This window comes from Drosophila kikkawai, chromosome 3L, assembly GCF_030179895.1.
Source record: "Drosophila kikkawai strain 14028-0561.14 chromosome 3L, DkikHiC1v2, whole genome shotgun sequence".
Classification (NCBI taxonomy): domain Eukaryota; kingdom Metazoa; phylum Arthropoda; class Insecta; order Diptera; family Drosophilidae; genus Drosophila; species Drosophila kikkawai.
In genome coordinates, this window is record NC_091730.1 from 7,205,929 (window position 1) to 7,229,333 (window position 23,405).

The 23,405-nt window shown below is 44.1% G+C and overlaps 6 protein-coding genes across 10 annotated transcripts in view; 2 read left to right on the forward strand and 4 right to left on the reverse strand.

The window, feature by feature from the left end:
* Positions 1-522: 522 nt before the first annotated feature.
* On the reverse strand, positions 523-8,872 carry fax (failed axon connections). 2 transcript variants are annotated; one of them, XM_017162262.3, is made up of 5 exons: positions 8,171-8,872; positions 4,078-4,416; positions 2,547-2,881; positions 2,378-2,480; positions 523-2,181 (listed from the first exon to the last, which is right to left on the reverse strand). In XM_017162262.3, exons 1-5 carry the CDS (start codon positions 8,594-8,596, stop codon positions 2,128-2,130), a joined length of 1,257 nt encoding a protein of 418 aa, XP_017017751.1. In that variant the 5' UTR covers positions 8,597-8,872; the 3' UTR covers positions 523-2,127. The 2 variants fall into 2 exon arrangements, with proteins under 2 accessions (XP_017017751.1, XP_017017750.1); XM_017162261.3 differs by having other exon boundaries at positions 2,547-2,890.
* A 1,065-nt stretch (positions 8,873-9,937) lies between these two features.
* Positions 9,938-12,421, forward strand: Serinc (serine incorporator TMS1). 3 transcript variants are annotated; one of them, XM_017162321.3, is made up of 7 exons: positions 9,938-10,094; positions 10,270-10,825; positions 10,890-10,999; positions 11,057-11,240; positions 11,304-11,513; positions 11,811-11,976; positions 12,043-12,421. In XM_017162321.3, the coding sequence occupies exons 1-7, from the start codon at positions 10,059-10,061 to the stop codon at positions 12,179-12,181; spliced, it is 1,401 nt and encodes a 466-aa protein (XP_017017810.1). In that variant the 5' UTR covers positions 9,938-10,058; the 3' UTR covers positions 12,182-12,421. The 3 variants fall into 3 exon arrangements, with proteins under 3 accessions (XP_017017810.1, XP_017017811.1, XP_017017812.1); XM_017162322.3 differs by having other exon boundaries at positions 11,820-11,976; XM_017162323.3 differs by having other exon boundaries at positions 11,832-11,976.
* On the reverse strand, positions 12,348-14,185 carry GluRS-m (putative glutamate--tRNA ligase, mitochondrial). Of its 2 annotated transcripts, XM_070285404.1 has the most exons (5): positions 13,809-14,185; positions 13,338-13,748; positions 12,895-13,281; positions 12,741-12,833; positions 12,576-12,682 (listed from the first exon to the last, which is right to left on the reverse strand). In XM_070285404.1, exons 1-5 carry the CDS (start codon positions 14,132-14,134, stop codon positions 12,676-12,678), a joined length of 1,224 nt encoding a protein of 407 aa, XP_070141505.1. In that variant the 5' UTR covers positions 14,135-14,185; the 3' UTR covers positions 12,576-12,675. The 2 variants fall into 2 exon arrangements, with proteins under 2 accessions (XP_017017809.1, XP_070141505.1); XM_017162320.3 differs by having other exon boundaries at positions 12,348-12,833.
* A 162-nt stretch (positions 14,186-14,347) lies between these two features.
* TyrRS (Tyrosyl-tRNA synthetase) lies at positions 14,348-16,337 on the reverse strand. The gene is made up of 4 exons (XM_017162333.3): positions 15,628-16,337; positions 15,198-15,564; positions 14,803-15,129; positions 14,348-14,736 (listed from the first exon to the last, which is right to left on the reverse strand). The coding sequence occupies exons 1-4, from the start codon at positions 16,265-16,267 to the stop codon at positions 14,490-14,492; spliced, it is 1,581 nt and encodes a 526-aa protein (XP_017017822.1). The 5' UTR covers positions 16,268-16,337; the 3' UTR covers positions 14,348-14,489.
* Positions 16,338-16,605: 268 nt separating this feature from the next.
* The window catches only part of LOC108071523 (elongation factor-like GTPase 1), a 74,305-nt gene continuing 67,505 nt past the window's right edge, over positions 16,606-23,405 (forward strand). Inside the window, exons 1-3 of the mRNA XM_017162292.3 lie at positions 16,606-18,910; positions 18,965-19,397; positions 19,459-19,572. Coding sequence (XP_017017781.1) covers positions 16,730-18,910; positions 18,965-19,397; positions 19,459-19,572 — 2,728 coding nt within the window. The 5' untranslated portion in view covers positions 16,606-16,729. The remainder of the gene's footprint in view (positions 18,911-18,964; positions 19,398-19,458; positions 19,573-23,405) is intronic.
* Positions 19,849-23,405, reverse strand: part of dsx-c73A (doublesex cognate 73A) — a 29,353-nt gene continuing 25,796 nt past the window's right edge. Inside the window, exons 4-5 of the mRNA XM_017162293.2 lie at positions 21,392-21,542; positions 19,849-21,168 (exon numbers count right to left, since the gene is read on the reverse strand). Of these exons, the coding sequence (XP_017017782.1) occupies positions 20,441-21,168; positions 21,392-21,542 (879 nt within the window). The 3' untranslated portion in view covers positions 19,849-20,440. The remainder of the gene's footprint in view (positions 21,169-21,391; positions 21,543-23,405) is intronic.

Genomic DNA, 23,405 nt, shown 5'->3' on the forward strand with positions numbered 1-23,405 from the left:
GCTCTCGTCTTCTCCTGCTTCTCTTCTTTTCTTCTTGTTCTTCTCTTGACCTTCTCCTAAATTTGTTTTCACTGCTTCTGTCGCGCCTCAATGGGTTCTGTATTTGTTTTCGTTTTTTTCCCTCTTTTTATTTCTTAGTTGTGTGAGTTTTACCCTATTAAAAGATTTCATTCATTCTCCATCTGTGGCTGCTGATGATTCCTTCTTTTTTTTTATTTTTTATGAGAAGTTAACGCGAGTGCAGCGCGATAACAAACAAAAAAAAAGGAGGAGGAAAACAATAAACACCGAGGAATCCGTGTGTGAAAAGGGAGGAGGCCGACTGGATATAAAAGGGCGAAAGTGAGTGGGAGAAAGAGCGAAAGGTGACCTCCCCGCAGTGAATTCTTCTTTCAGTTCTTCCGTTTCTGCTTTTTCCCCATGGATGCTCTTGTTGTGTTTTCTATGAGTTTGTTGATGGTTTTTGCGTTTGTTTTTGTTGTCTGCAGCGTTTTGTTGTTATTTTTTTAATTACAGTAGAAATTATGTTTATATTTATATATATATTTGCATAATCAATATCATTAAAAATAAATCGTATAAAACACAGAAGACAGTAGACAAAAATAAATGAGGCGTACATAATATAATTTTGTTCGGTGGACGTACCAAAAAAAGGGGAATATACAAAAAATAGTTACAAATTCGTATAAAAAAAATTACAAATAATTTTGTTCGTATCTTGTATCTTTCGTATGTGTTGCCGAGTATTTTTAAAGATTCATTTTTGGTTCGAATGCGTTTGATTGTTTATTATGTGTGTGTGTTGAAACATCGATAAAGCTCTGAGCATCTCATACGAAAACGTGATTTTTAGTAGCAAAAAAATCATAATACACAGTACACAATTACAATAATATTTATATAGAAATAATATATATAATATAATAAAAGAGCCAACATACATATTTCTTATGTTTTGTTTCGTTTCGTTTGTTATTTTATACACATCTTTATGCATAATGGGGGCGCGTATATAAGATTTATGTTTATAATTATAAGTAATAAATTTTATCCGTTTTTTGTTTAATTATTTGCACACGAGAATCAAAAATTACTATTTGCAATCATATATATATAAAAAATAAACTTAATTGCCGTCATTCCGTTATATATCATTCCTATACCATTCCCATTGCATGTCATCCCTACTACAGCGACATCACTGTATATATCATATCATATCATATCGTATCCTCCTATATATAGCGTACTGGCTGCGGATCCTTTTTCGTTACTTTAAGCTTAATCAATTTTGGAAGAGTAAACAATACCATCGAGTTTGCAATTGTTGCTGCATATGCTATATGTGTGTGAGTGAGTGTGTGTTGTGAGTGTGGATGAGTGTGTATTATATAGATCGCGTTTTGAATGAAAACTAATGATTAATGCGTATTGTATGCTGTTCTCTACACCTTCCTTTCCTGTCCTTGCCATCCCTCCTATATCGCTGGCTTCACTCTTCTTTTTTTTTACTCACATTTTCTCACTTTTCTTTGTTTTTTCTTTCTTTATTCGAGTTCTTTAACTAATTTTTTATAATTTCTCCCCCTTGCTCTTCGCATTCATCTCTTTCTTCTTAATATTTATACGTATAAACTTTTATAATTTTATACTAAATGGTTTTTACGGTTTTTTTTTCGTTTTTTTGTTGAATTTTTTCTTGTTGTTTGTTTTTTGTTTCTTGTTCTTGTAATACAAACGTCGTCGTGTATATATATAAAAAAAGATGTCCAAAGTTTTACGTTACGTTATTGTATATACTTTTTTGTTTTTGTTTCTTTTTGTTTTTCATTACTTAGTGGATCGTTCTCTTTGCTGATGGTTTTTGTTTTTTGCCTGCTTTTGCTTTACACAGTTGTCCTAGGTTTTTGTAAATGGGTGTTCTTTTTTTCGAGTGGTTTTCTGATGTCTGAATGCTTATATATGAGAGCGCAGCGCCTAGCTATATAGGGCCTTACTATATAGTATAGTACTACATATGTATATATATATAATGTGTGTGTATGTGGGGTGTTGCTTTCTTGTGTTTTCTCGATCCATACACATATATACTAGATATATGTACGCATATAACTAACGGCGAATTTACTTTGTTTCCTCCTTCTCTTTGTTCTCCTCGGTCGACTCCTTCTCGTTCGACTGAAAAATGAAAGAAAAATTGGTTACAATTTCAGTTCATTGAAATTGTAATAGATTCTAGAGGGTCTTTGTTTTATGAATTAAGTGTGAATAGTTGTACATCATTCTTATTTGAGTTTTGTAACTGATTTTAATTTTATATAAACAAGACATTATATCAAGAAAGACCATCTAAAATCTAAGACCAACGACTTACCTTGTCCTTCTCCAACTCCTTCTCGATCTTGTCGCCTTCGGTGCCTTCCTGTTCGTTTGATTTCTCCTGCTCGCCGCCCTCCTTGCCCTCCTTGGTCTCGGGCCTAAAAAGTTTATTTACATAAAATTAGAAAACAATCTATAAGATATACTGCGAGTCGAGTACTCACTCTGGCTTGGGAATGTGCGCGTTAAGGTCCAGCTTCGTGCAGATCTCATCCCAGTCGGGGAAGCACTTGTCCTTCATGCGAGAAACATGGCCAATCAAGTTGGGGCACTTCTCGGTCATGTAGTCGCGCAGCGGATACGTAATGTCCTTGGACAGATAGTGGAGCTGCGACAGCACTGCAAAGGCCACCACATCCAGGGTGGTGGGTTCATCGCCAAAGAAGAACGGCTTGCAGTCGAGCATCTCGCTGAGCACCTTCAGATCATTCTTGCCGAACTCTTCGATCTCCTCGGCGCTGTGGACGCCAATACCGTGCGCCTTCAGCTTCTTTGTGCCCTGGAACCACTTTTTGTGTTCAATAGTTGTTCGTTTGCCGTACAGCAGAGTTACGGATGATGATGATGGGGGTTACGGGGGATGCACAAGCATACGTTACGGGTTGTTTGTTTTTTGGAGTGCGAGTTATTTTGGGGGATTCGAGGGGGGCAATACGCATTACACAGTTAGATGTTCAAAACCAAAGGGGTATGCAAAAAAAGAACGAAAAAGAAAAAAGAGAAAAACCATGCAAGAGTTAGTGATAAAATAACTATTGTTTTTTTTCTTGTTTCCCGTTGGGTTCTCATTATTTTTGTTTCGTTTTTCGGATGCTTGGGTTTTTTTTCATTAATTTTTTTGTTATGTGAGAACCAATATAGCGACATAAACAAATGCAACCCACAAAAGGGATCCATTGATTGTTTATGGCACGACGATTCGGAGTAAACTATGTGCGGGGGTATGGCTGGGTTGGTGTTTGGAGTTTTTAGTTCCGTTACTGCTAGGTAGGTGCAATATAATATGCCACCGCTTGCTTCTCAAGTACTGTTTATTTACACTACCCATCCATCCCCGCCTTATCAGTCAGCCATCTCGCAAACCTCTCCAGTTTTGGATTACACTTGAAATCTAAACAAAGTGCGGATATCTTCAGTTTTAGGAACTGACTGGAGAGGTTGTGCGAGCTGCTGGCACGGCGAAATGTAACTAGATCAACACTACTTGAGCTACGTTTAGGGTTTCAAACTAAATATTGTTTCCATTTGTCTTCCGGTTTTCACTTTCACATCTATTTTGATTTCATTTCCACTGGGTTCCCCACACAAAACTATTTCCATTTAAGCTAGAATTATTTATGACCATTTCCATTTGTTTAACATTGTGTTATTTCTAATATTAATATAGATTGATAGTTAATATTTATGGCATTACCAAAATAAAAATGTACACCGATAAGTAATCAAAGGGAGAGTTCCTTAAAGCAAAGATTTTAAGGATAACAATAAAAATTACATCAAATAGTTAGCATCAAGTCTCTAAGAATGGTTGTGGTAAATTACAGATACTTAAAACCATTCTAAAGGTTATTTACAAAAATGACCAAAAGTATGCAATGTAATTTCTAAATTGTAATATAAAATCATACAACAAATTCAGAGAAAGTGAAACCCAGGGAGATCATGAATGAATGAATCCTCCAACTTATCAGTTACCTTGCGACCGAACGTAATCTTGAAGAAGAAGTTCAGAATGGAGTTGGGCAGCCGCAGGCCGAGGGCATGCTGCAAGTTGACCTTGTATCCCTTGAGCACATTGTCCGGATACTTGGCGCGCCAGTAGAAGATAATCCAGATGAGATGATTCTCCAGCATGGCAATCGTGGCGTACGACACATTCCTCTGCTCGGCGGTGAGTCCCGAATCCAGATTCTTCTCGTACTTGGACGACAGCTCCTTGATAATGATGGCAGAGTCGGCGATTTCCTCGCCATTTAGCTCAATGAACGGCAGCTGACCCTTCTTGGAGCGGAAACGCATCTTATGATCGACATTCTGCAAGAAACGGGGCCAGAAAACAAGAGTATACATTATTTTCTGTAGCGCTGAGGATGAGTAATTGTGCTTGGAATGTGGCATGTGGAATGTGAAGTGGGAGTGGGGGTTGTTTACCCCAACCTTTTCTTTTTATCTGGGGGCAGCAGGCCGAGTCATGCAGTGAGAAAAATGATTAAGACAACTGGTCATCACGGCGGCACTTCCTGCTCCCCATTATCGTTTAGTTGTGCTTTTGTTTTATACAAATATCGAAATTTTAATTAAATGTGGGGCATCCCAGAAATACTGACCGTAAATGTTAATTCTTATTTACAAGAAAACTTAAAACTTAAGATGAAAGGACTAAAATAAACAAATCCACAAATAATATAATAAACAAAACAAAAAATCCAGTATAAAATTGTAACATTTTTAACACATATAATGGAAAGTCCTTGGAAGAAGCATGTAAATTGCAATGTCCATATGGAAACCGTTGTAAATTCTTTTAATTTCCTTTTTCTCCCTGTGACTAATGAGAAAATGTAGTTCATCTCTTCCCGGCAAGAATTCCGGACGCTAGATGGCGCTCATGACATACATATAGCCGGCATATTGCGAACGTGTGTATCTGTGTGCGCGTATTTGGGTATTTCCTATGTATGCCAAGCAGATGCTGAAAACCAACCACTCACTACCCGAAAAGCTAGCTGTACCTCCCAGGAACCCAAAAACCCAAAACCCGGACTCGAAAACCAAAAACAGAAAACCCACCCAAAAAACCAGCACCCCTAAAACTCACACAAACACATACACGCGGACGCAGCGGGAGGGAAACTGTGTTCCAATTGCCCGCTATTTGAACATTTTGACATATTCCAATGCCTTCCAGTGTGTACACACGTCCGCACGGGGCATTTGAACCGTTACCGTTATGGACTCGTGTGACAGTTATAGGCGGCGGGTGTCCGGTTTTAACATTTTCGTTTTCAGCTTGGCTGCACAAATCTACATAATAATTTCTAATTAGAAATTGCTGCCATAACAAAAAAGCGAGCCGTTGGCATATTTTATGCTTTCGCGCCCTCCGCCGAAAAGGGAGAGGCAGGGTGTGGTTGCTCGCACAGTGAGAGAGAGGAGCAGAGTGGAGGAGTGTAGTGCACAGAGAGAGCGAGAACAGGGAGCGAGAAAGAGCGGTATAGAGAGATTTTTGCCTTCCAGCAGCATCGCTCTGCGAAAAGGGTGGAGTCCGTTTTTGTGTCTCGCATTTTTCAATTCCAATGATCCACAAAAAAGGCAGCCTGTCTGCTCCTCTTCTTCTTTCCACTCCTCCGCTTCGTCTTCTTCTTCTGCTGCCTACGCCAACGCATAACGGTTGCTGTCGGCAAAGAAGAAGAAGAAGAAGCAGAAGCCGCGCCGCCATACAATGCAAATATTTATTTTTTTATTAAATCATTATGCCAATTAAGGCGGCGCACATAATGGACCTTTACTTAATGGACCCCCTCAATTTTCGTTCAGTGTAAAAAGTCAGGCAAGAAGAAGAGGCAATGCAATTATGCAGCTCATACATTTGCATGCATGCGTGTGTTTGTGTGTGTATCCACACCCCTGTACCGAAATCCCAAAGAGAGTAAATGAGCAAGCGAGAGATGTAGAGAGAGCTGGAACTAAAGAATTGCAGTCGAGTGAGCAACAACAAAGGCCGGTCACTGTGTTGTTTTAATGCAAATATGCGGTTTATTAATTAAAACAAAAGCAACAACAAAAAGAACTCCACTTCCTCCCATGCACGCACACATACGCGCGCGTACGGACTCTCACACATTCGCACACGTACAGTTGCAGCTAAAGGAAGCAGTGTTGCCAGATCTTAGGCGGTACTTAATATTTTAAAGCTGGCAATATTGTCAAATGAAATGGCGCGCCAGCATTTCCCATTTGAATATTAATAAGATTTTTGAGTGGCGTATGTGTAAGTAAGTAATGTGCATATGGCAGGAAAAAACGTTGTATTAATTGCACAATCTACAATATGCGTCGCGACACCCAGGAATTCCAGCAATGCGGGCCACCGCCTCAAAAGCGAAACTGATGCATAGCTGCTGCTACTGCAGTTGTTGTTGTGCCTGCTTCAGTTGTAGCTGCTGTTGTATTTCTTAATGGGTGTGAACAAAATATGCATTGGTTTATCATCAATAAAGAAACAACTTCTGCTCTTGTTTACACTGATGAATGTGTACACAAAAGCGAAGGAGAAAAATGCAGCAGCGGGGGGCAGGCACAGAAAAAATGCAAGGGGGTCGGTCGGAGCAAACTGGCTTAGTCAGTTGCATACAATATTCACAGTCACCCTCCCTTTTCAATGATTAATGCCAAGCAGCAGCAACAACAACAATGATAACCAGAAATGTCAAAGGTCCGCAAGTTTGTTGAACTCTTTTTTATGTTTTTCCTCTGTTATTACTCCTATTTCAGGGTGCCTCGTTATCAGTGGAAATGAATGTGAAATGAAAATGGAAAGTAATTTCCAGCTGCGGGCCATTTGATGGACTGTCAATCATAATTGCTTCACTTCTTTTCGACTTCTTTCTTGCCTGGAATGCAACATATGGCAAAAGATGGGGGAGAAAGAGCGGGAGAGGGCGCTGCGCTCACTTATCAGTTCTCCGGCATCTGGAAAGGCATCAATTAACATTCCTCCGGGGGCTCGTTTTTCATTAACCAATGTAATTAATAAGATTAAACAACAATTGCGTCTCTACGTTTTGTGCGGGTGACCGCACCCATTTCTCCCCCGCCCCTTCGACTATTCAAGTTTTCCTCGACGCCTCCGTTTGTGTGCGCGCCTATAAAAATATGAAAAATATGCAAACCGCATCGCGCGCTTTAAACAGAAAGAAAAAAACACAACTCAAGAAGAAATAAAAAGCGAAAAGCTAAAATGGAAGGCACCCAATGGAAGTCGTTGACAGTTGTTTTCCTCCTCCCCCGCCCCCTACTACTACCACACTCTATTACAGCTACTTAACGGACTGGCAGATAAGCAGAGAGGACAAGGAGAATCAGGAGGAGGGAGGGACGGGGACAGCTATTTCTGAGTCCGTCTTAAACTGCATCAATTTCTATTAAAAGCAATTACAAGCAGCAGGCAGGCTGCAGCAGCAAGAAGTCGAAGGAAAAGTGAAATAAAAAACAGTGCAGCAACAAAAGACAAAGAGCAGGCAAGACTCTGGCGGAGCGAGCGAGAGAGGGAGCCAGAGCCGGAGCCAGTGCCAGGCAAGAGCGAGACAGAAGGGGAGAGAGTCGGCAAGTGCAAAATTTGAAGCACGACTTCGTTTTCGCAAGGGGAGGGGATGTGGTTTGGGGAAACAGAGAGTGGAGCATAAAGCAGCGACGCGACGTCGGCGTCGGCGCACACACAAATTTTATGTATACGCTGTTTTACACATACAGGACCAGGCTACAGGTTCACACAAACACAAAGGCGGTGGCGGCGGCGGGACGGGCTGAGAGAAAGAGAGAGCGCTAAATGTATCCCTTTTTCAGTTACGGGCAGGGCAGGTCACCACATGCACACGCAGTATACGTACAGGCAGGCTTAGCGCACACCATGATGGCGGCGCTCTCTCTATCGCTCTCTCTTACTCTCCCGCAGGAGCTGGGAAAAAATCTGTACCGCAAAAATGCGAGAAAAATCTGGGATACTTTTCGGGTTCTTAGGGTTTCCTAGGGGTTTTTCGTTAATTAGTGGCTTTAATCTAGCACCCACCTCGTATTTCAGGCCCACGAGACGCAGCCAGGTCTCCACCTTAAGGCAGTAGGGCGAGAGCGAGGGCAGCAGCGGGGTGCGCGAGAACTGGTACAGATAGATGATGTCCTTCTCGAAGTTGGTCTTGTGCACATTGAACTTCTGGGCGGGCGGGGCATCCGTTTTGGCCGCCGCCACCGGTGCAGCGGCCGCCTCATCCTTCTTTGCCTCGCCGTCGGCAGCTGCATTTTCCGGCTTTCCGTCCTCCTTCTTGTCCTCCGCCTCTCCGCCCTCCTTCTTTTCAGCCGGGGCTGCTGCGGGGGCGGCTGCAGCGGCAGCATCGCCAGCGGGAGCGGCTGGCTTTTCCGCCTGCTCGGCGGAGCTCTCTGTTGCCGCCGCCACTGCGGGCGTTTCCTCGGCGGGTATTTGGGCCACTTCGCTTGCCATTTTTATGATTTGATTCTCGCTTTTATCTCGATCTTGGGTTTTTCTTAATTAGAGCTGCGCTTTGCTTTCTTCTGCTTCACACTTTTCCTGGCACACGCACACACATGCACACGCGGAGAGAGAGAGTGAGACGGGTAGCAACCACCAATGCGCTGGTTTCGGTTTTCGGTTTCAGCTAAAATGCACACATGCAGGATCTTGTCGGTTAAGAGCCGCCAACACCGGAAAATTTGAAAATTTTAAATCGAATTCCGCTCCGCACAAAAATATTTTTTAAAATGGCGCTTGCGACCCGTATTTATAGGATAGGTGGGAACAGTGTTGCCAATTTAGCCATTTTCCCACTATATCTGGCGTGTTTCAAAACCTAAATATAACGATATTTTGTTTGATATTTTTCGGTATTTTCTCCTTGGTCACTCTGAATTTCAAAGCAAACTGTTACTTAACATAGAAATGCTCTCGATTACAGAATTTGGCTCGTTAACAGACTTTGCTTCCCAAATTGAGCGCGCGTTTAACAGAATTTTCTGTTAAAATGAGAGTTTAACAGAATTTGCTTATGGAATTCCCAAATTGAGAGTTTAACAGAATTTGCTTATGGAATTCCCAAATTGAGAGCGGCTCTCTGGCTAGTGACAGTGTTGCCAATTTAGCTATTTTCCCACTATATCTGGCGTGTTTCAAAACCTAAATATAACGATACTTTTTGCCCAAATATCGAAATCGCCATATTTTTGTTTGATATTTTCCCCTTGGTCACTCTGAACTTCAAAGTAAAATGTCAAAACAAAGTTTTACATGCTTGGGGTCGAATTCTCGTGTAGAATGTAGAGTGTTCGATGGTACTATCGAGGTATCGAATGCTTCCCCTTTCTGAGCCACCATCGATAGTTTTTGTCACTATCGATGGTCACTGCTTGGTTGCAGAAATTTAGTAAGAAAAATGCATACGAATATATTATATATCCTTTTTAATAAAAATGTATTCTAGATTAAATTGAAGGTGGTACAGAAAAATATTAACTGAATCTCAAAAGGGTGTGCCTTGCTTGGATGGAATAATATTTTTGTTAATTACTTAGTCAAAACTTATGGCTTAATTTGTAAACCTTTGAAGGGTATTACATTTAATTCTATTCGATAATTGTAATAAAGAATCGTACAAAAAACGATACTATCGATATTTATATTGTGAAATTTTGTTGCGAGAGAGTGGTGCATAATTCCTATTCCTCATCTCTCTCTCTATTCACTGCTTGTCCAGTTGACGTAAGCAGTTCGTAAGCAGTTGAAGTAAGCAGTGCGATAAACTCTCATATATCGATATCCATCCAGTTGGTCACACTCTTTCGGGATTTATGCCATACTGCAGTCACATTTTTCACAACAAAAAGGTTTTTGTTTAGTTTTACAAAAACGCAATTTTCCAATTCACCCAAATAAATAACTTTACCGCAAGATGGGAGCTGTTTTGGGCCTCTGCTCAGCCGCTCAGGTGAGTACATTAGTTTCTAATTAGCTGCTAACTAGGTCTACAAATCTACCAGCGTAATTTCTGGTCATTTGCAACAAATCAATAACATATGTTTCGAGTGATTTTCTTAAACCCTTTCTTATTTGTTATTACATTTATCATATCTTTGTTAATTTCATCAATTTTTCTCGTCCAGTGCGCCATGTGCTGCGGCGGCACTGCGGCTAGTATGTGCTGCTCGGCCTGTCCCAGCTGCACCAATGCCTCCTCGTCGCGTTTTATGTACGCCTTCATCCTGCTGGTGGGCACTGTCCTGGGCGCCATTGCCCTTTCTCCTGGACTACAGGACACGCTAAAGAAGCTGCCCTTCTGCATCAATTCGACTTCCTCGTACAGCTCCAAGGCCATCGATACTTTCTCGGGAGGATCTCTTCAGGTGGACTGCGAGTATGCGCTTGGCTACATGGCCGTGTATAGGATCTGCTTCGGAATGGCCTGTTTCTTCGCCCTGATGTCGGTGATCATGCTGGGCGTAAAGAGCTCCCGGGATCCGCGCGCGCATATTCAAAACAACTTTTGGCCTCTGAAGTTCCTGATCTGCTTCGGGGCAGCCATTGGTGCCATCTTCATTCCCGATGGATCCTTTGGGCCGGCTATGATGTGGGTGGGCCTAATAGGCGGTCTGGCCTTTATTCTTGTCCAGTTGGTCATTATTGTGGATTTTGCTCATTCGCTGGCGGAGAATTGGATAGGTGAGTCATGGGTCTTTGGAGATTTTTTAAGATGATTCATCTTGGCTAATTAAATTTCTTACAGAGAGCGCTGAAAACAGTCGTGGTTATTATTATGCCCTGGCCGGGGTCACACTGTTGGGCTATATCTTATCGCTGACCGGGATTACGCTGCTGTACATCTACTTTACCACTGTGAGTGGGAGTTTATAAGGCTTATTTGTTATTTACTCAAGATTTTTATATTTGTAGAGCACTGGATGCGGCATCAACAAGTTCTTCATCTCTATCAACCTCATACTCTGCCTGGTAATTAGCGTGATCTCGATCTTGCCCGCTGTTCAGGAGCGTTTGCCACACTCCGGCCTGCTGCAGAGCTCCCTGGTCACCCTGTACACGATCTATTTGACCTGGTCCGCTGTGGCCAATAATCCGGGTAGGCAATCCTTGGAGGAATCCTGGTTAAAACGTCGTTGAAATTAAATCTATAAACTTCCAGAGAAGGAATGCAATCCTGGCATGTTCGGCTTGATGGATGGCGTTGGCAATGCCACCACAACTGTGGCTCCACCCTCACACAACTCCAAGGTTACCTTTGACACCACCAACATCATTGGCCTGGTGGTCTGGCTCCTGTGCATCCTCTACAACTGCATCAGCTCGGCGGTGGAGGTGTCGAAGATCACCCATGACAACAGCGAGAAGCGTGGTAAGTTTCTGCCCATTTCCCGTCCGCATTTCCATGCCATTACCCCCACACATTTCCACAGTTTTTGCCATTCACGCATTCGCATTCAACCGCCTCTCACTTTTCATTTTCCGCTCGCTGTAAAAAAACAAACCCAAGCTAATACTGATTATTAACACTTGTTTTGCCTTCGCCGCTTTGTTTTCTCTCTTGATTTTATTTTCCGATTAACCCAACTAATCCTTTTGGTAATTTGAAAACTTGAAACTGTGTGAAACACCATGTGGCGGCTCCTCTTTTGCACTCCAATTAATGTAGTTTTAACAGAAGCTCTATCAGACACAGAGGCGGGTGGCAAGGAGGCCAGTGGAAAGCCCAGCACCGACACTGAAACCGAAGGCGTCACCTACTCCTGGTCCCTGTTCCATGTGGTCTTTGTGTGTGCCTCGCTCTACGTTATGATGACACTGACCAATTGGTACAAGTGAGTATCATAAGATAGTTTAAAGCCCAGTTTTTACAAGGGTTTCCCCTTTATCTCTCTTGACAGACCCAACTCTGACATTGAGCTGTTCAACGGCAACGAGGCTTCCATGTGGGTCAAGATCATCTCCAGCTGGCTGGGTGTCTTCATCTATGGCTGGAGTCTGGTTGCGCCCATTATACTCACCAATCGCGACTTTAGTTAAGCGACCTTATTAGCGTTTAAATAATTAATCTAGGAGTGGTGCTTAAGCGAGAAAAATGCCAAAAAATGGAGCGACAAGAAATTAGTTTCTGAAACTGACGGAGAATTAATCATACATAATTTTGATTCTTAGTGTGGTGTGTCTACTCATTGATCTTATTCTCAAATTTGCAACAGTTATCAATATAAAATATATATGTAATCGATATACAACAGAATATATAACAAAACTTAATCGAAATTATATTTTTTGTTCTATGTTAAGACTTTCCTGGGGCATGGCCTCTTTGAGTCTTTCGAGGGTTACCGCTTTTCCCAGGATTTCCATCATTTCTGCCACGCCGGGGCCTTCTTTTAAGCCACTCAAGGCTGCCCTTAAGGCCTTCATCATGAGGGGGAACTTTAGGTGCTCCGTTTGGGCAAAGTTTTTTAGCCTAACATTAAGCGGATCCTTGGCAAAGTCCTGATGGGAGTGGAGTTCTTTTAACAGATTATTTAATTGCTGTGGCGTGAGTTCTTTTAGTTGAAAATCTAAAGGTTTCACCCAAAGGAAACTCAACTTGCTGCTGGTGAGATCCTGGAGTAGAGTCAATCGCTGGGAAGACCAATTTAAAACATCCAGTATGTGATCCTCCGCCAGATCCAAGTTGGAGCTGCCATAAAATATGGTTTCCTTTTATTATTAGTTGGGTTTAATATTTAATAATAGCTTACTGTTTGGGATAGGCTTCCTTTACCAAATCCTGAACTTGCTTGACCAACTCCCCGCGGCTTTCTTTTCCACTCAAGCGCTTTCCAATTTCCAGGCGATTCAGATCATCCAGAAGTTCCGGATTTAACCTACTAGGATGAGAGTTAACCCTCTCAATCTGAAACTGCTCGCCTAGCTCCTGCATGCTAAGCAACTGTTGCTTGGCATTGGTTCTATGCTCGAACCCTCCACCCGCAGACACCACATAATTAATCAGGGCCAAGGGAAAGTAGCCTCGTTGCCGGAAATGCTGGATACCTATGTCGCCCTGACGCTTACTCAACTTTGTGCCATCGGCATTCACTAGAAGCGGCAGGTGACCAAACTTAGGTGGCTGCCAGCCAAAGGCTCTGGAAAAATAAACCACATTTTAATGCAAGAAAAATGATTGCAAAATTAAACCCACTTGTAGAGCAGCAAATGCTTGGTGGTGGATATTTGCCACTCGACTCCGCGCAGGACATGCGTGATGCCCATCAGGTGATCGTCCACCACGTTGGCAAAGTGATATGTGGGAAACTGATCGCTCTTCATGACCACCGGATCGCCTTCTGTGTCGCTTACATTGTGATGGACACTCCCATAGATAAGGTCCTCTAGTGGTTCTTCGTGATCTGTCAGCTTGAACCGGATGCAGTGGGGTGTTCCCTTGGCCAGCAGTGCTTCGGTTTCCGTTGCCGTGAGATGCCGACACTTGTTATCGTAGCGTGGAACTTGGCGGGTTCTCAGCGCCTCCTTACGCAACAAATCCAGGCGGCGCTCTGTACAGAAACACCGATAGGCCCTGCCATTCTGCAGGAGCTCTCCAATGGCTTTACTGGTTAGGAAGGTTTTAGTTTCTTTAATGGAATTGGTGAATTTTATCCCTGGAACTCACCTGTAAATTTCCCTTCTGTGGCTCTGTACATAGGGTCCGACTTCGCCTTCAAATCCTGGTCCCTCGTCGATCTCAATGCCCGCCCAGCGCAGATCCTCTACTAGGCGTTCACTGGCGCCTGGCACAAGTCGCGTTTGGTCAGTATCCTCGATCCGGAGCAGGAATTTTCCACCCAAGTGGCGGGCATACAGGAAGTTGTAGAGAGCAGTGCGAAGTCCTCCCAAATGCAGGTGTCCTGTGGGACTGGGAGCAAAGCGGACGCGCACCTTGTTGTGGGCGTGGCGCAGGAAGTGCCGCAGCAGGAAACGCTGGTTAATCTTTAACATTTCTTTAAAAAACTAAAGAAACTTCCTTCGCCGGGTTTTGTTTACTGAAAACAGCTGATGGAAAGCAGAGCTGCCAACTCGTTTAGGGAACTAGGCGGGGAATTTGAATTAATTTATTCTTATAGTTTATTTAAATGAATTACTAAAGTTATCAACTTTCTTGAGCTTCTATTTATATTTAATTACACTCAAATACATTTAAATTAAATGGGCCTTTTTTTTTTTGAGCTTTATTTAAAAAATGCATATATTTTCTTTACAAGGAATCAATAAATTAGCATCAGTTTCCGTTTGTGAACATTCGGCTTAGTGGTAAGTATTACACGGGCTCAGGTTGACTGGCGCATTCGAAAGCCTACTTGATAGCGCAGTTGGCCAGCTTGCTGGACAGCTTCTCGCCCTCGGGCGTCAAAAGGAAGTTGTCCTTCCACACGGCCAGGCCGTCGCCGTTGGTCTTAAAGTCCGCGGACAGCTTCTCCCACACCTTCTTCTTGGGGTTAAGCTGTTCGTCGGGCGTGCCGCTGTAGCCCTCGAAGGCCAGGCGACTGCCAGGAGCAGCATTTGCTGGCAGCACAATGGGCTCCACAACAGTGTGATCAGCGCTGGAGTAGATCAAGGGTTAAAATATTAATAAAATCACAAAGATTATGTTATTGGATGCCACTTACTTGGATGTGCACAAGACCATGCCCTCGGACAGGATGCCACGCATTTTGGAGGGCTTCAGGTTGCACAGAACCGCCACCAGACGCTGCTCCAGCTCCTCTTGGGTGACAAACTTCACCAGGCCACTGATGATCGTCCTGGGCTGCTCCTCAGCCAAGTCTATTTTCAGCACATACAAGGTGTCAGCGTCTGGATGACGAGCCACCTCTACGACCTTGCCCACACGAATATCCAGGCGATGGGGCGCATCTTCATCAGCACCAGCAGCTGGGGCAGCTGCTCCTGCCTTGACCTTGGCCGGTGGCGGATAAGCAGCGGCACTGAGTTTTCTAAGGGAGTAAATGGAATAAATCCTTAAGTTTCTGCCTAAACAAATTGTACTCCAAATATAACTTACTGCAGCTCTGGCTTTTCAAAGGCCTTTCGAATGGGATCCAGCAATCGGTTGATGTACTTCTCCACGGTTGCCTTCAGGTCACCAGGATGCAGCTTATCCTCCGCATAGTACTTTTCCAGCTCGTCGTACTTCAGGAAAGTGATATTACCGCCGTGCTCCTCCTCCCGGATCACCTCAAATCCTTCGCCCTCCTTGAAGAGCGAGAAGAGAACATGCTTCACAAAGGATAGGAGTCCATTGTCGGCAATGTTTCCCGGCTCGCAGAAGGCCTTCTTCAGCTTCTTCTTCACATTGGCTGGGGAGTCGAGCAAATCGATCTTAGAGTCTTCCTCGGAAGAAGACATCTTGCCGCCAGCCAGACCGGGCACTGAAAAAAGAAGAACCAGCTATTAAGGCTTAGGTTCTAGTAGGGCAGGCAGCGATGACTCACCCATGGGGTTCATGAAATGGATACGCTTCTCGTAACCCAACTGCGGCAGGTACTTCTCCGAGAAGGTGAAAATCTTGCGCTGATCCACGCCACCGAACTGAGCGTCCACCTTGAGGTACTCCTCGTCCAGGGCCTGAAGGCCGGGGTAAAGCAAACCAGAGAGCAGCGGGTACTCCACCTGCTTGACCACCTCGGCACCGGCCTTCTTCGCATCGTGCTGTGTGACCACCGAACTTAGTTTGTAGACATCCAGAGTGTACTCCTTGGAGAGCTGATAGTCACTGCCCTTGACGAACTTCAGCTTCTCCAGGGGAACGCCAATGGAGCTAAGCATGGCCTTGATGACCTGTTCGTAGTATTGCGTGCGCAGCTCCAGGAGTGACCAGGGGGCCTTCATGTTATCCAGGTAGGCATGCAGATCGGCGAAGAGGATGGTGACCTCGCAGCCTGCCTTCAGGAAATCCGCAATCTTTGACATGGGCACGAAGTAGGCAACATGTGGCTTGCCCGTCGTTGCCGTGCCCCAGTAGATCTTAAGATCACGCTCGCCCAGGATCTTTGTCAGCTTGTCATCGCCGAGCGTCTCCTGCAGGTTGCGTGTAATCAGCGCTTTTTTCTCCGCGGGCGTTAATTCCACCATTTTTTCGGACTTTTATTTCAAGTTTCGTGCGAAATCACGAAATTGTTGCTGGGAAGAGGAAGAGAGCAACTGCATGCGTGGTGAACAGCTGTTTTGGCGACGAGAACTGCCAACTTGATATTGGGAAGACATGTACTCCGTTTATGCGTGGAATTCGGGATTTTGAGTATGAATATTTTGGTTTGTAAAAGTATATTTTGCTTATTTATTAAATTTATTTAACATTTCATTTACTCATTATTATTTAAATATAAAATATTTGTAGATATATGAACTTATGCGCATAAACTTTGCAACTTAACAAGTGGTCAGTTATTTTTGAAGTTCCTGCAGCTGGTCACATACATTGCGAAATTGCCGCGTGCGGTTTTTGTTTATAAATACAATTGGACCAACTGACGAAATTCCCAGTTAATATCAAACTGACAATTGGCCACAAGTTAATCATTATAAACAACAAGGATGCCCGTGATCGAGGGCAAGGATCTTGTGCAGCTGCAGCGCCGCCAGCAACAGGTGCGCAACATCTGCATCTTGGCCCATGTGGATCATGGCAAGACAACACTGGCCGACTCACTGGTGGCCAGCAACGGCATCATTTCCCAACGGATGGCGGGTAAGCTGCGCTACCTGGACAATCGGGCGGATGAGCAGGAGCGTGGAATCACCATGAAGAGCAGCAGCATTTCTCTGTATTACCAGGAAGCGGAGAATACTGATGGAAATCAGGATTTCCTCATCAATCTCATTGATTCCCCCGGACATGTGGACTTCTCCAGCGAGGTGTCCACCGCTGTGAGGCTATGCGATGGCGCCATCGTTGTGGTTGATGTGGTGGAAGGTGTGGGCCCGCAAACTCGCGCCTGCTTAAAGCAAATCTACGAGGAGCAATTGAAGCCGGTCCTGGTGCTGAACAAGCTGGATCGTCTGATCCTAGAGAAGCAACTGGATCCCCTGGATGCCTATTTTCATTTAACTCAAGTTCTGGAGCAAGTCAATGCGGTTTTGGGCAGCATTTTCGCTTCGGATATTTTGGCCAGGGAGGATATTACCAAAAAGGACAACTATGAATCTGCCCTGGAGGAAGTGGACGACTCGGATCTGTACTTTTCGCCCAGCTCTGGTAACGTCATCTTCTGCTCCGCCTACGATGGCTGGGCCTTCTCCGTCCGAGACTTTGCCGCCATGTATGCCAAGCGTTTGGAAATGAAAAGAGAAGACCTGGAGCAGGTGCTGTGGGGTGACTTTTATTACAACTCCAAGAAAAAGGAAGCTATGCCGGGTGCCCAGGAGAAGGCCAAAAAGCCCATGTTTGTGCAGTTTGTGCTGGAGAACATCTGGAGCCTGTACGACATCATAGCCATCAGAAAGGATAAGGACAAGCTGCCTGGCATAGCTGAGAAGTTGGGACTCAAGCTGGCTGTTAGAGATTTGCGCTTGAATGATCCCAAATTACAAATCAAGGCAGTGCTTGGACAGTGGCTCCCCATTGATAGGAGTGTCCTGCACATGGTCGTGGCCCACGTTCCGCCGCCGCACAAAATCAGCGAGGAGAGAGCCCAGAGATTACTCTACCCCGCAAATGTGGAACTAAATTCGCTGCCTCTAGAAACCCTGAAGCTTAAGGAGAGCTTTACCAGCTGCGATGCCGGTAGCTCCAATGTCATTGCCTTCGTGTCCAAGATGACTCCCGTGCATGTAACCCAACTGCCTCAAAATAGACCCAAGAGACTGACCGACCAAGAGCTGCAGCAGCGCAGGGACGAAGTACGTCGCCGGATTGAAGAGCGAAAGCAGCAAACTGAACAAACTGAGCTGGAGAAGATTACCCAGGGTGTGGAGCAGCTGAGCTCTCAGACGGAGGTTGCCAAGAAGGAGGCATCCGAACCGGAGGCAGAACCCAACGAGTACGTGTTCATAGCCTTTGCCAGAGTCTTCAGTGGCACCTTGAAGCGCGGCATGCAGCTGTTCAATCTCTCGCCTAAACACGATCCTCGCCAGCCCACGCATCGCAAAGAGGATGAGGCTCCCTATGCCAGTCGTGTGACCATAGGCGATCTTTACATGTTCATGGGTGGGGAACTGCAGCTTCTGGATGAAGTACCCGCGGGAAATATCGTTGGAATCGGTGGTTTGGAATCCCACATTGTTAAGACAGCCACCTTGAGCAGCAGCTTGGATTGTACTTCCTTCAGTGAACTCAGCATCATGGCCACGCCCATCCTCCGAGTGGCCATTGAACCCGTTCAGCCGCAGGATATGCCCAAGCTGGTCAAAGGCTTAAAGCTTCTAAACCAAGCTGATGCCTGTGTCCAGGTGTCTGTGGCCACGACGGGTGAACACGTGATTACCACTCTCGGTGAGGTGCATGTGGAAAAGTGTGTCCATGATCTGGAACAGAGCTATGCCAAGATCAAGGTAAATGTGTCCAAGCCGATAGTGTCCTTCAGGGAAACAATTGTTCCAGCTGCCACCGTGGATATGGTAAATGAGGCCATTGTTAAGACCGCGGAGGACAAGGATGTGAGCAAGAAAATAGCTGTCCAGCAGACATTAAACAAACTGGGCACGCTCAAGGTGATAGCGGTGCCCCTGCCGGTGGAGGCAGTGGAGCTTCTGGAAAAGCATTCAGATTTTTTCAAGGTTAGCTTTTAAGATATCTTTATAGTTATTTTAATAATATATATTTTCTGATAGGAACTATCTGCAATTCCCCGGAACCAACTGCTCTCGGAGAAGTGGACAACACTGCTGGCCTCCATTAAGCTGAAGCTGATTGATGCTCTCCAGGATCTCCAGCTGTTCGGCTTGAGTTCTCTCTCCCCTGCAGAGCTTGTGGATCGAGTCTGGGCTCTGGGTCCTCGAAATTGTGGCACCAATATTCTGCTCAACCTGAGTGACTATGAGCAACCGGACTTTTGGTCAAGCCATGCCAAGGCTTCGGATACGGAAATTCGTTCTGCTAGTGATCCTCGCAAGGATTTTAATAGTTCCTTGGTGAATGGCTTTCAATTGACTTCGGGAGCAGGTCCACTATGCGAGGAGCCCATGCAGGGCGTGTGCTTTGCCGTTCTCGAGTGGTCCATTCAGTCGGAGGGAGAGGATTTGAATGCCAGGGGTCCCTTTTCGGGTGGGTATTAATATATTCGAGTTTTAAATATTTTTTAAAAGTAATTTGAATTTATTTTTAGGACAAGTCTTGACTGCTGCCAAAGAAGTGTGTCGTCAGGCTTTTCAGAATCAACCGCAGAGATTGGTTACTCCCATGTACAGCTGTAATATTGTGGTTAATGCGGAAATGTTGGGTGAGTTGGAACAAAAATGATATAAAATATATAAATATTATATTGAAAGCTGATATATTTTTCGGTATAAATCTTTTCCAAGTAATTTTCATCGAGACGAAAAATCTGAATTTATTCCGTTCTTAATTCAGCTTGGAATTTTCTAAAAAACTAAGTTTTTAATTTAGTTTTATTATACTTTACCTTCTTAATCCGCAAAAAATATTGCTCTTGATTAAAAATTATTTTTAAAATAGTATTTTATTTAACTACTAGTAAATGCAGCTTAGGTCTAAACATAAATAAGCAACTAAATTTAGTTTAAATAATTTCGGTGTTGGTTTTTTGTTTTTAAATTATTTTTTCTCTTTTCGTTTACTTGTTTCCTTTGTTTTTTCTAAAATAGTTTCCAGTTTTGCACCTAAACTATTCGTTTAATTCGTTAAACATTATTTTAAAGAAAAGTTGAGGCCTTGTTTACGCTTAAATGCAAAACAAATTAATTAAACAATTAGTGTGACTGTGCCCGGGCACGTGTAATTGTTTAATTAATTCGTAAATGTTTTGTAAATAAATACATGTATGTATAAATATATAAATTAAGAGAGAGGGTTCGGGTGGAGAAATGCCAAGGGAAATGCCTAAAAATTGTTTTAAATTAAGAAAAGCTTAGCCGCTAATTACGTTACGCTACGCTAGACGTTACGTGACGTGAACGTTATGCTTTTTCGAAGCCATTTTCATCCGTTTCATCTTCTCGTCCTCACTTCAGTCACAGTTGTTTTTTTATGTTTGTTTGCACAGTTTCTAGTCGGTCGCCGGAAATCGCCTTGTGCTATTGAAATTGTATCTACTAGGATTGGTTGCTTGGTTTATTCCCGGAACCCTCTTAGTCCCATATGATGCTCTGCTGGAACTCGATGACGCGATCCCAGGGAAACTCCGGCTCGTAGTCTTCCGTTTCGGAGAGCGATCTCTTGGCTCGGCTCTCGAGCGGTGCCTCCTCCGCCGCATTGGTGTGTTCCGCCGCCACAGGAAGCGCTGCAGCCGCTGGTTCTGTCTCTACCTGTTCCACCTGCAGTGTGGTCCTGGCCTCCTCCTCGCCCGCGGGAGTACTGCTGCCCGGTTGCTCCTCAGTACCGGTTCCCGATCCACTTGAAATTGCCTCGATTGGCGGCAGGTCGCCGCGTCTCTCGTTGTTGCGTCCATAATTGCTGCCCGGGAAATTGTTGATCGAGAACTGATCCGGCCGGAAGTTGGCGGAGCTGTGGCTGCTGGGGCTGCTCTCCGGTCGGTTTAGGTATTGATACGAACTGCTGCCGCCATTTTGGAAGCTCTGATCCTGCGGCTGATAGTTGGCACTGATGGCTGAACTGCCCACAGAGCCACTTCCGCCGTAGATGGGTCGACCGTAGCTATCCTTCTGGCCACCCAGGGAGCCACTTCCGCCACCGCCTCCAATGGAGGGACGATAGAAGGGCTTCTGCAGCTGGTATCTCTTGGGTGGCTGGGTGCTGGGTTTGCGCACAGAGTAGCCTGGCTTCACGCACATCATGCCAAAGACTCGAATGCCGGGCACACTGGCATAGGTGGGTTGGTCATGAGCCATGGGTCCCTCTGGAAAATGGTAAAAATTTAATGAAAATGTTGTGATTTGAAATGGGTTAAGGGTTTGGAAGTGACACAGATTTAAAATCAATTAAACTTGCGCTTAAAAGTTTGAAATAAAATAGTAAAGGACCCTTATTGTTTAATATTTTATAGCATTCTCTGGGTCACTTTTTCAATTGTTATTTTAAGCTCACTGCTATTTTTCCTTGTTTTCTATACTTAAACTTACCCATCTTGAAGTGATCGGGACAGCGGCAGATAACCAGATAATGCGACTTGCCAGTTCGTGTATTCTGGAGCGCCAGCAGAGACCAATCCTTGGGTGAGCGGCACTCTCGCATTTCCGTGGTGGCCTCACAGGTCTTGGCCAGCGTGATGGCCTAGGAAGAGAATGGGAAAAATAGGATTGAAAAATTAAAGTTGAAAAAGTAGGAAAGAGAGTAAAAGTAAGAGGAGTTTTTACGGTCTACAAGTAATAAGTTTTAAAAAAGAAAATAGTTTAGAAAAGAACTACCTATATTTATGGAAGGATTTCTTTAGGAAAATGTTCTAAACCATCTTAAAACGAAGATGAAAGATCATCACCGATAAACTTCTTTAAACGGACACTACATACTTGTAATTATCGCTCATCAATTTAAGGTTTCTTTTTCAAGGGTTTTTAAATAATAAACCATTATATTCTCTTTGATAAACCTTAAAATATATTGCAACTACCCCATTACCCCATTTTCTATGGGGTTTTTAACTTTTATGCGTCTTCCTTAAGCTTCCATTAAGCCCGAAAAGTAAAACTGATTTATGAATTGCTTAAAAAAGTCTGTAAATACTTTTTGTTGTAGTGCAGAGTCTGTCTAGACATGGTAGACGTGGTCTAATATTTAATAGTTAGTCTCTCTCTGCCAGCGATTAGACATTCACTTTGGCCCGCAGGGCAGGAAAGAAAGTTACCCCGAAATCCCGATACTAGACACCGACACCGACACCGTCTCATGACTCCGATCATGACTCTAAATTGAAAGCTGGCATGCTAAACGCTATGGACAGAGCCTGGACACGTAGCTGTCACTTAGCACGAGCTAAAAAAAAAAGGTAAAAAAAAAAAACAGGAGCAGTCACCGCCCAGGGGAGAGATTTGGAGATCTGCCAGACTTTTATAACCGAGGGCTAAACCCGAACACTTAGCTGGCCTGGGCTTGAGCTGGTGTTTGGCCTTTTTGCTACGCTTTCAATTGGCCAACTTGATTGTCCTTTAACTGATTTACAGCTCGGGCTACTGTTGTTCGCCGAACGTAATTTGATTGACTCTTGCGGCGCTCGTTTGCATGTCAAGTCGATTGGTAAGAAATCTCAGCTACTCTTTGGGCTCTGACTTTGTTTTTCTCTCCTCTATTTTAACTTGCTCGCTTCATTGAGTGGCATTCAGGTTAATGTGGTCCGCCCGGCTGTTCCAGTTTTTCCTACTGCTCCGCTCTTGTTTTCCAGCTAAACGCATTTTAATAATTTGCTGTACAGTTCCGGCAAAGTAGAAATAGCAGAAAAGCCTCGGAAGCCACGACAGCAGCGTCAGTGGCAGCAGCAGCAGCAAGTGTTGCATTTAACGGTAAAGTGAAGTGTAATTATGACAATGTCTGACACTGCCCACACTCTATACACACTCACACGCCATGCAGAGCACTTGGCCCGGCCATTAAGCCATTAGAAATGATTTTTTATTATTATTTAATTTATTTCAAGACCTCAAGTCCGAGAGAGCAGCTTGGCTGTTGGCATTTATAACTCAATTAAATGTACTGAACGCATATCGGTGGAAAACAGGGGCCGAAGGAGCAGATCATGGCCAGGCAATAAAGCAAATAATATTGGAAACCGCACACAAGGTGATCTCCCTAATGACCTGGCCATCATCATGGTCGTGCCTTCGGCAATGCTGGGAAAACGAATCCTCAAGTGAGAGTCTGTGGCGTAGACCAAGGAATCAATTTCACAAGTCAGTCATCCGGCAAATGAGTCTCAATTTCGATGCCTCCATCTAGGGGGCTGATCTTTAACTGATCAAATGATATATTGCTGGCTTCCAGACATCGTGTTTTTCATTAACCCAACACCGCCTTGGGAAATTCGCCATGGTTAAAGGGGAGTAACTGTTGTGTTTTTTTTTTTTTTTTTTGTAAATGCCACTGATCTTTCTTACTAACTGATTTGAATTACAGACCATTTGGGGAGTTGAATTTAAGAGGTAT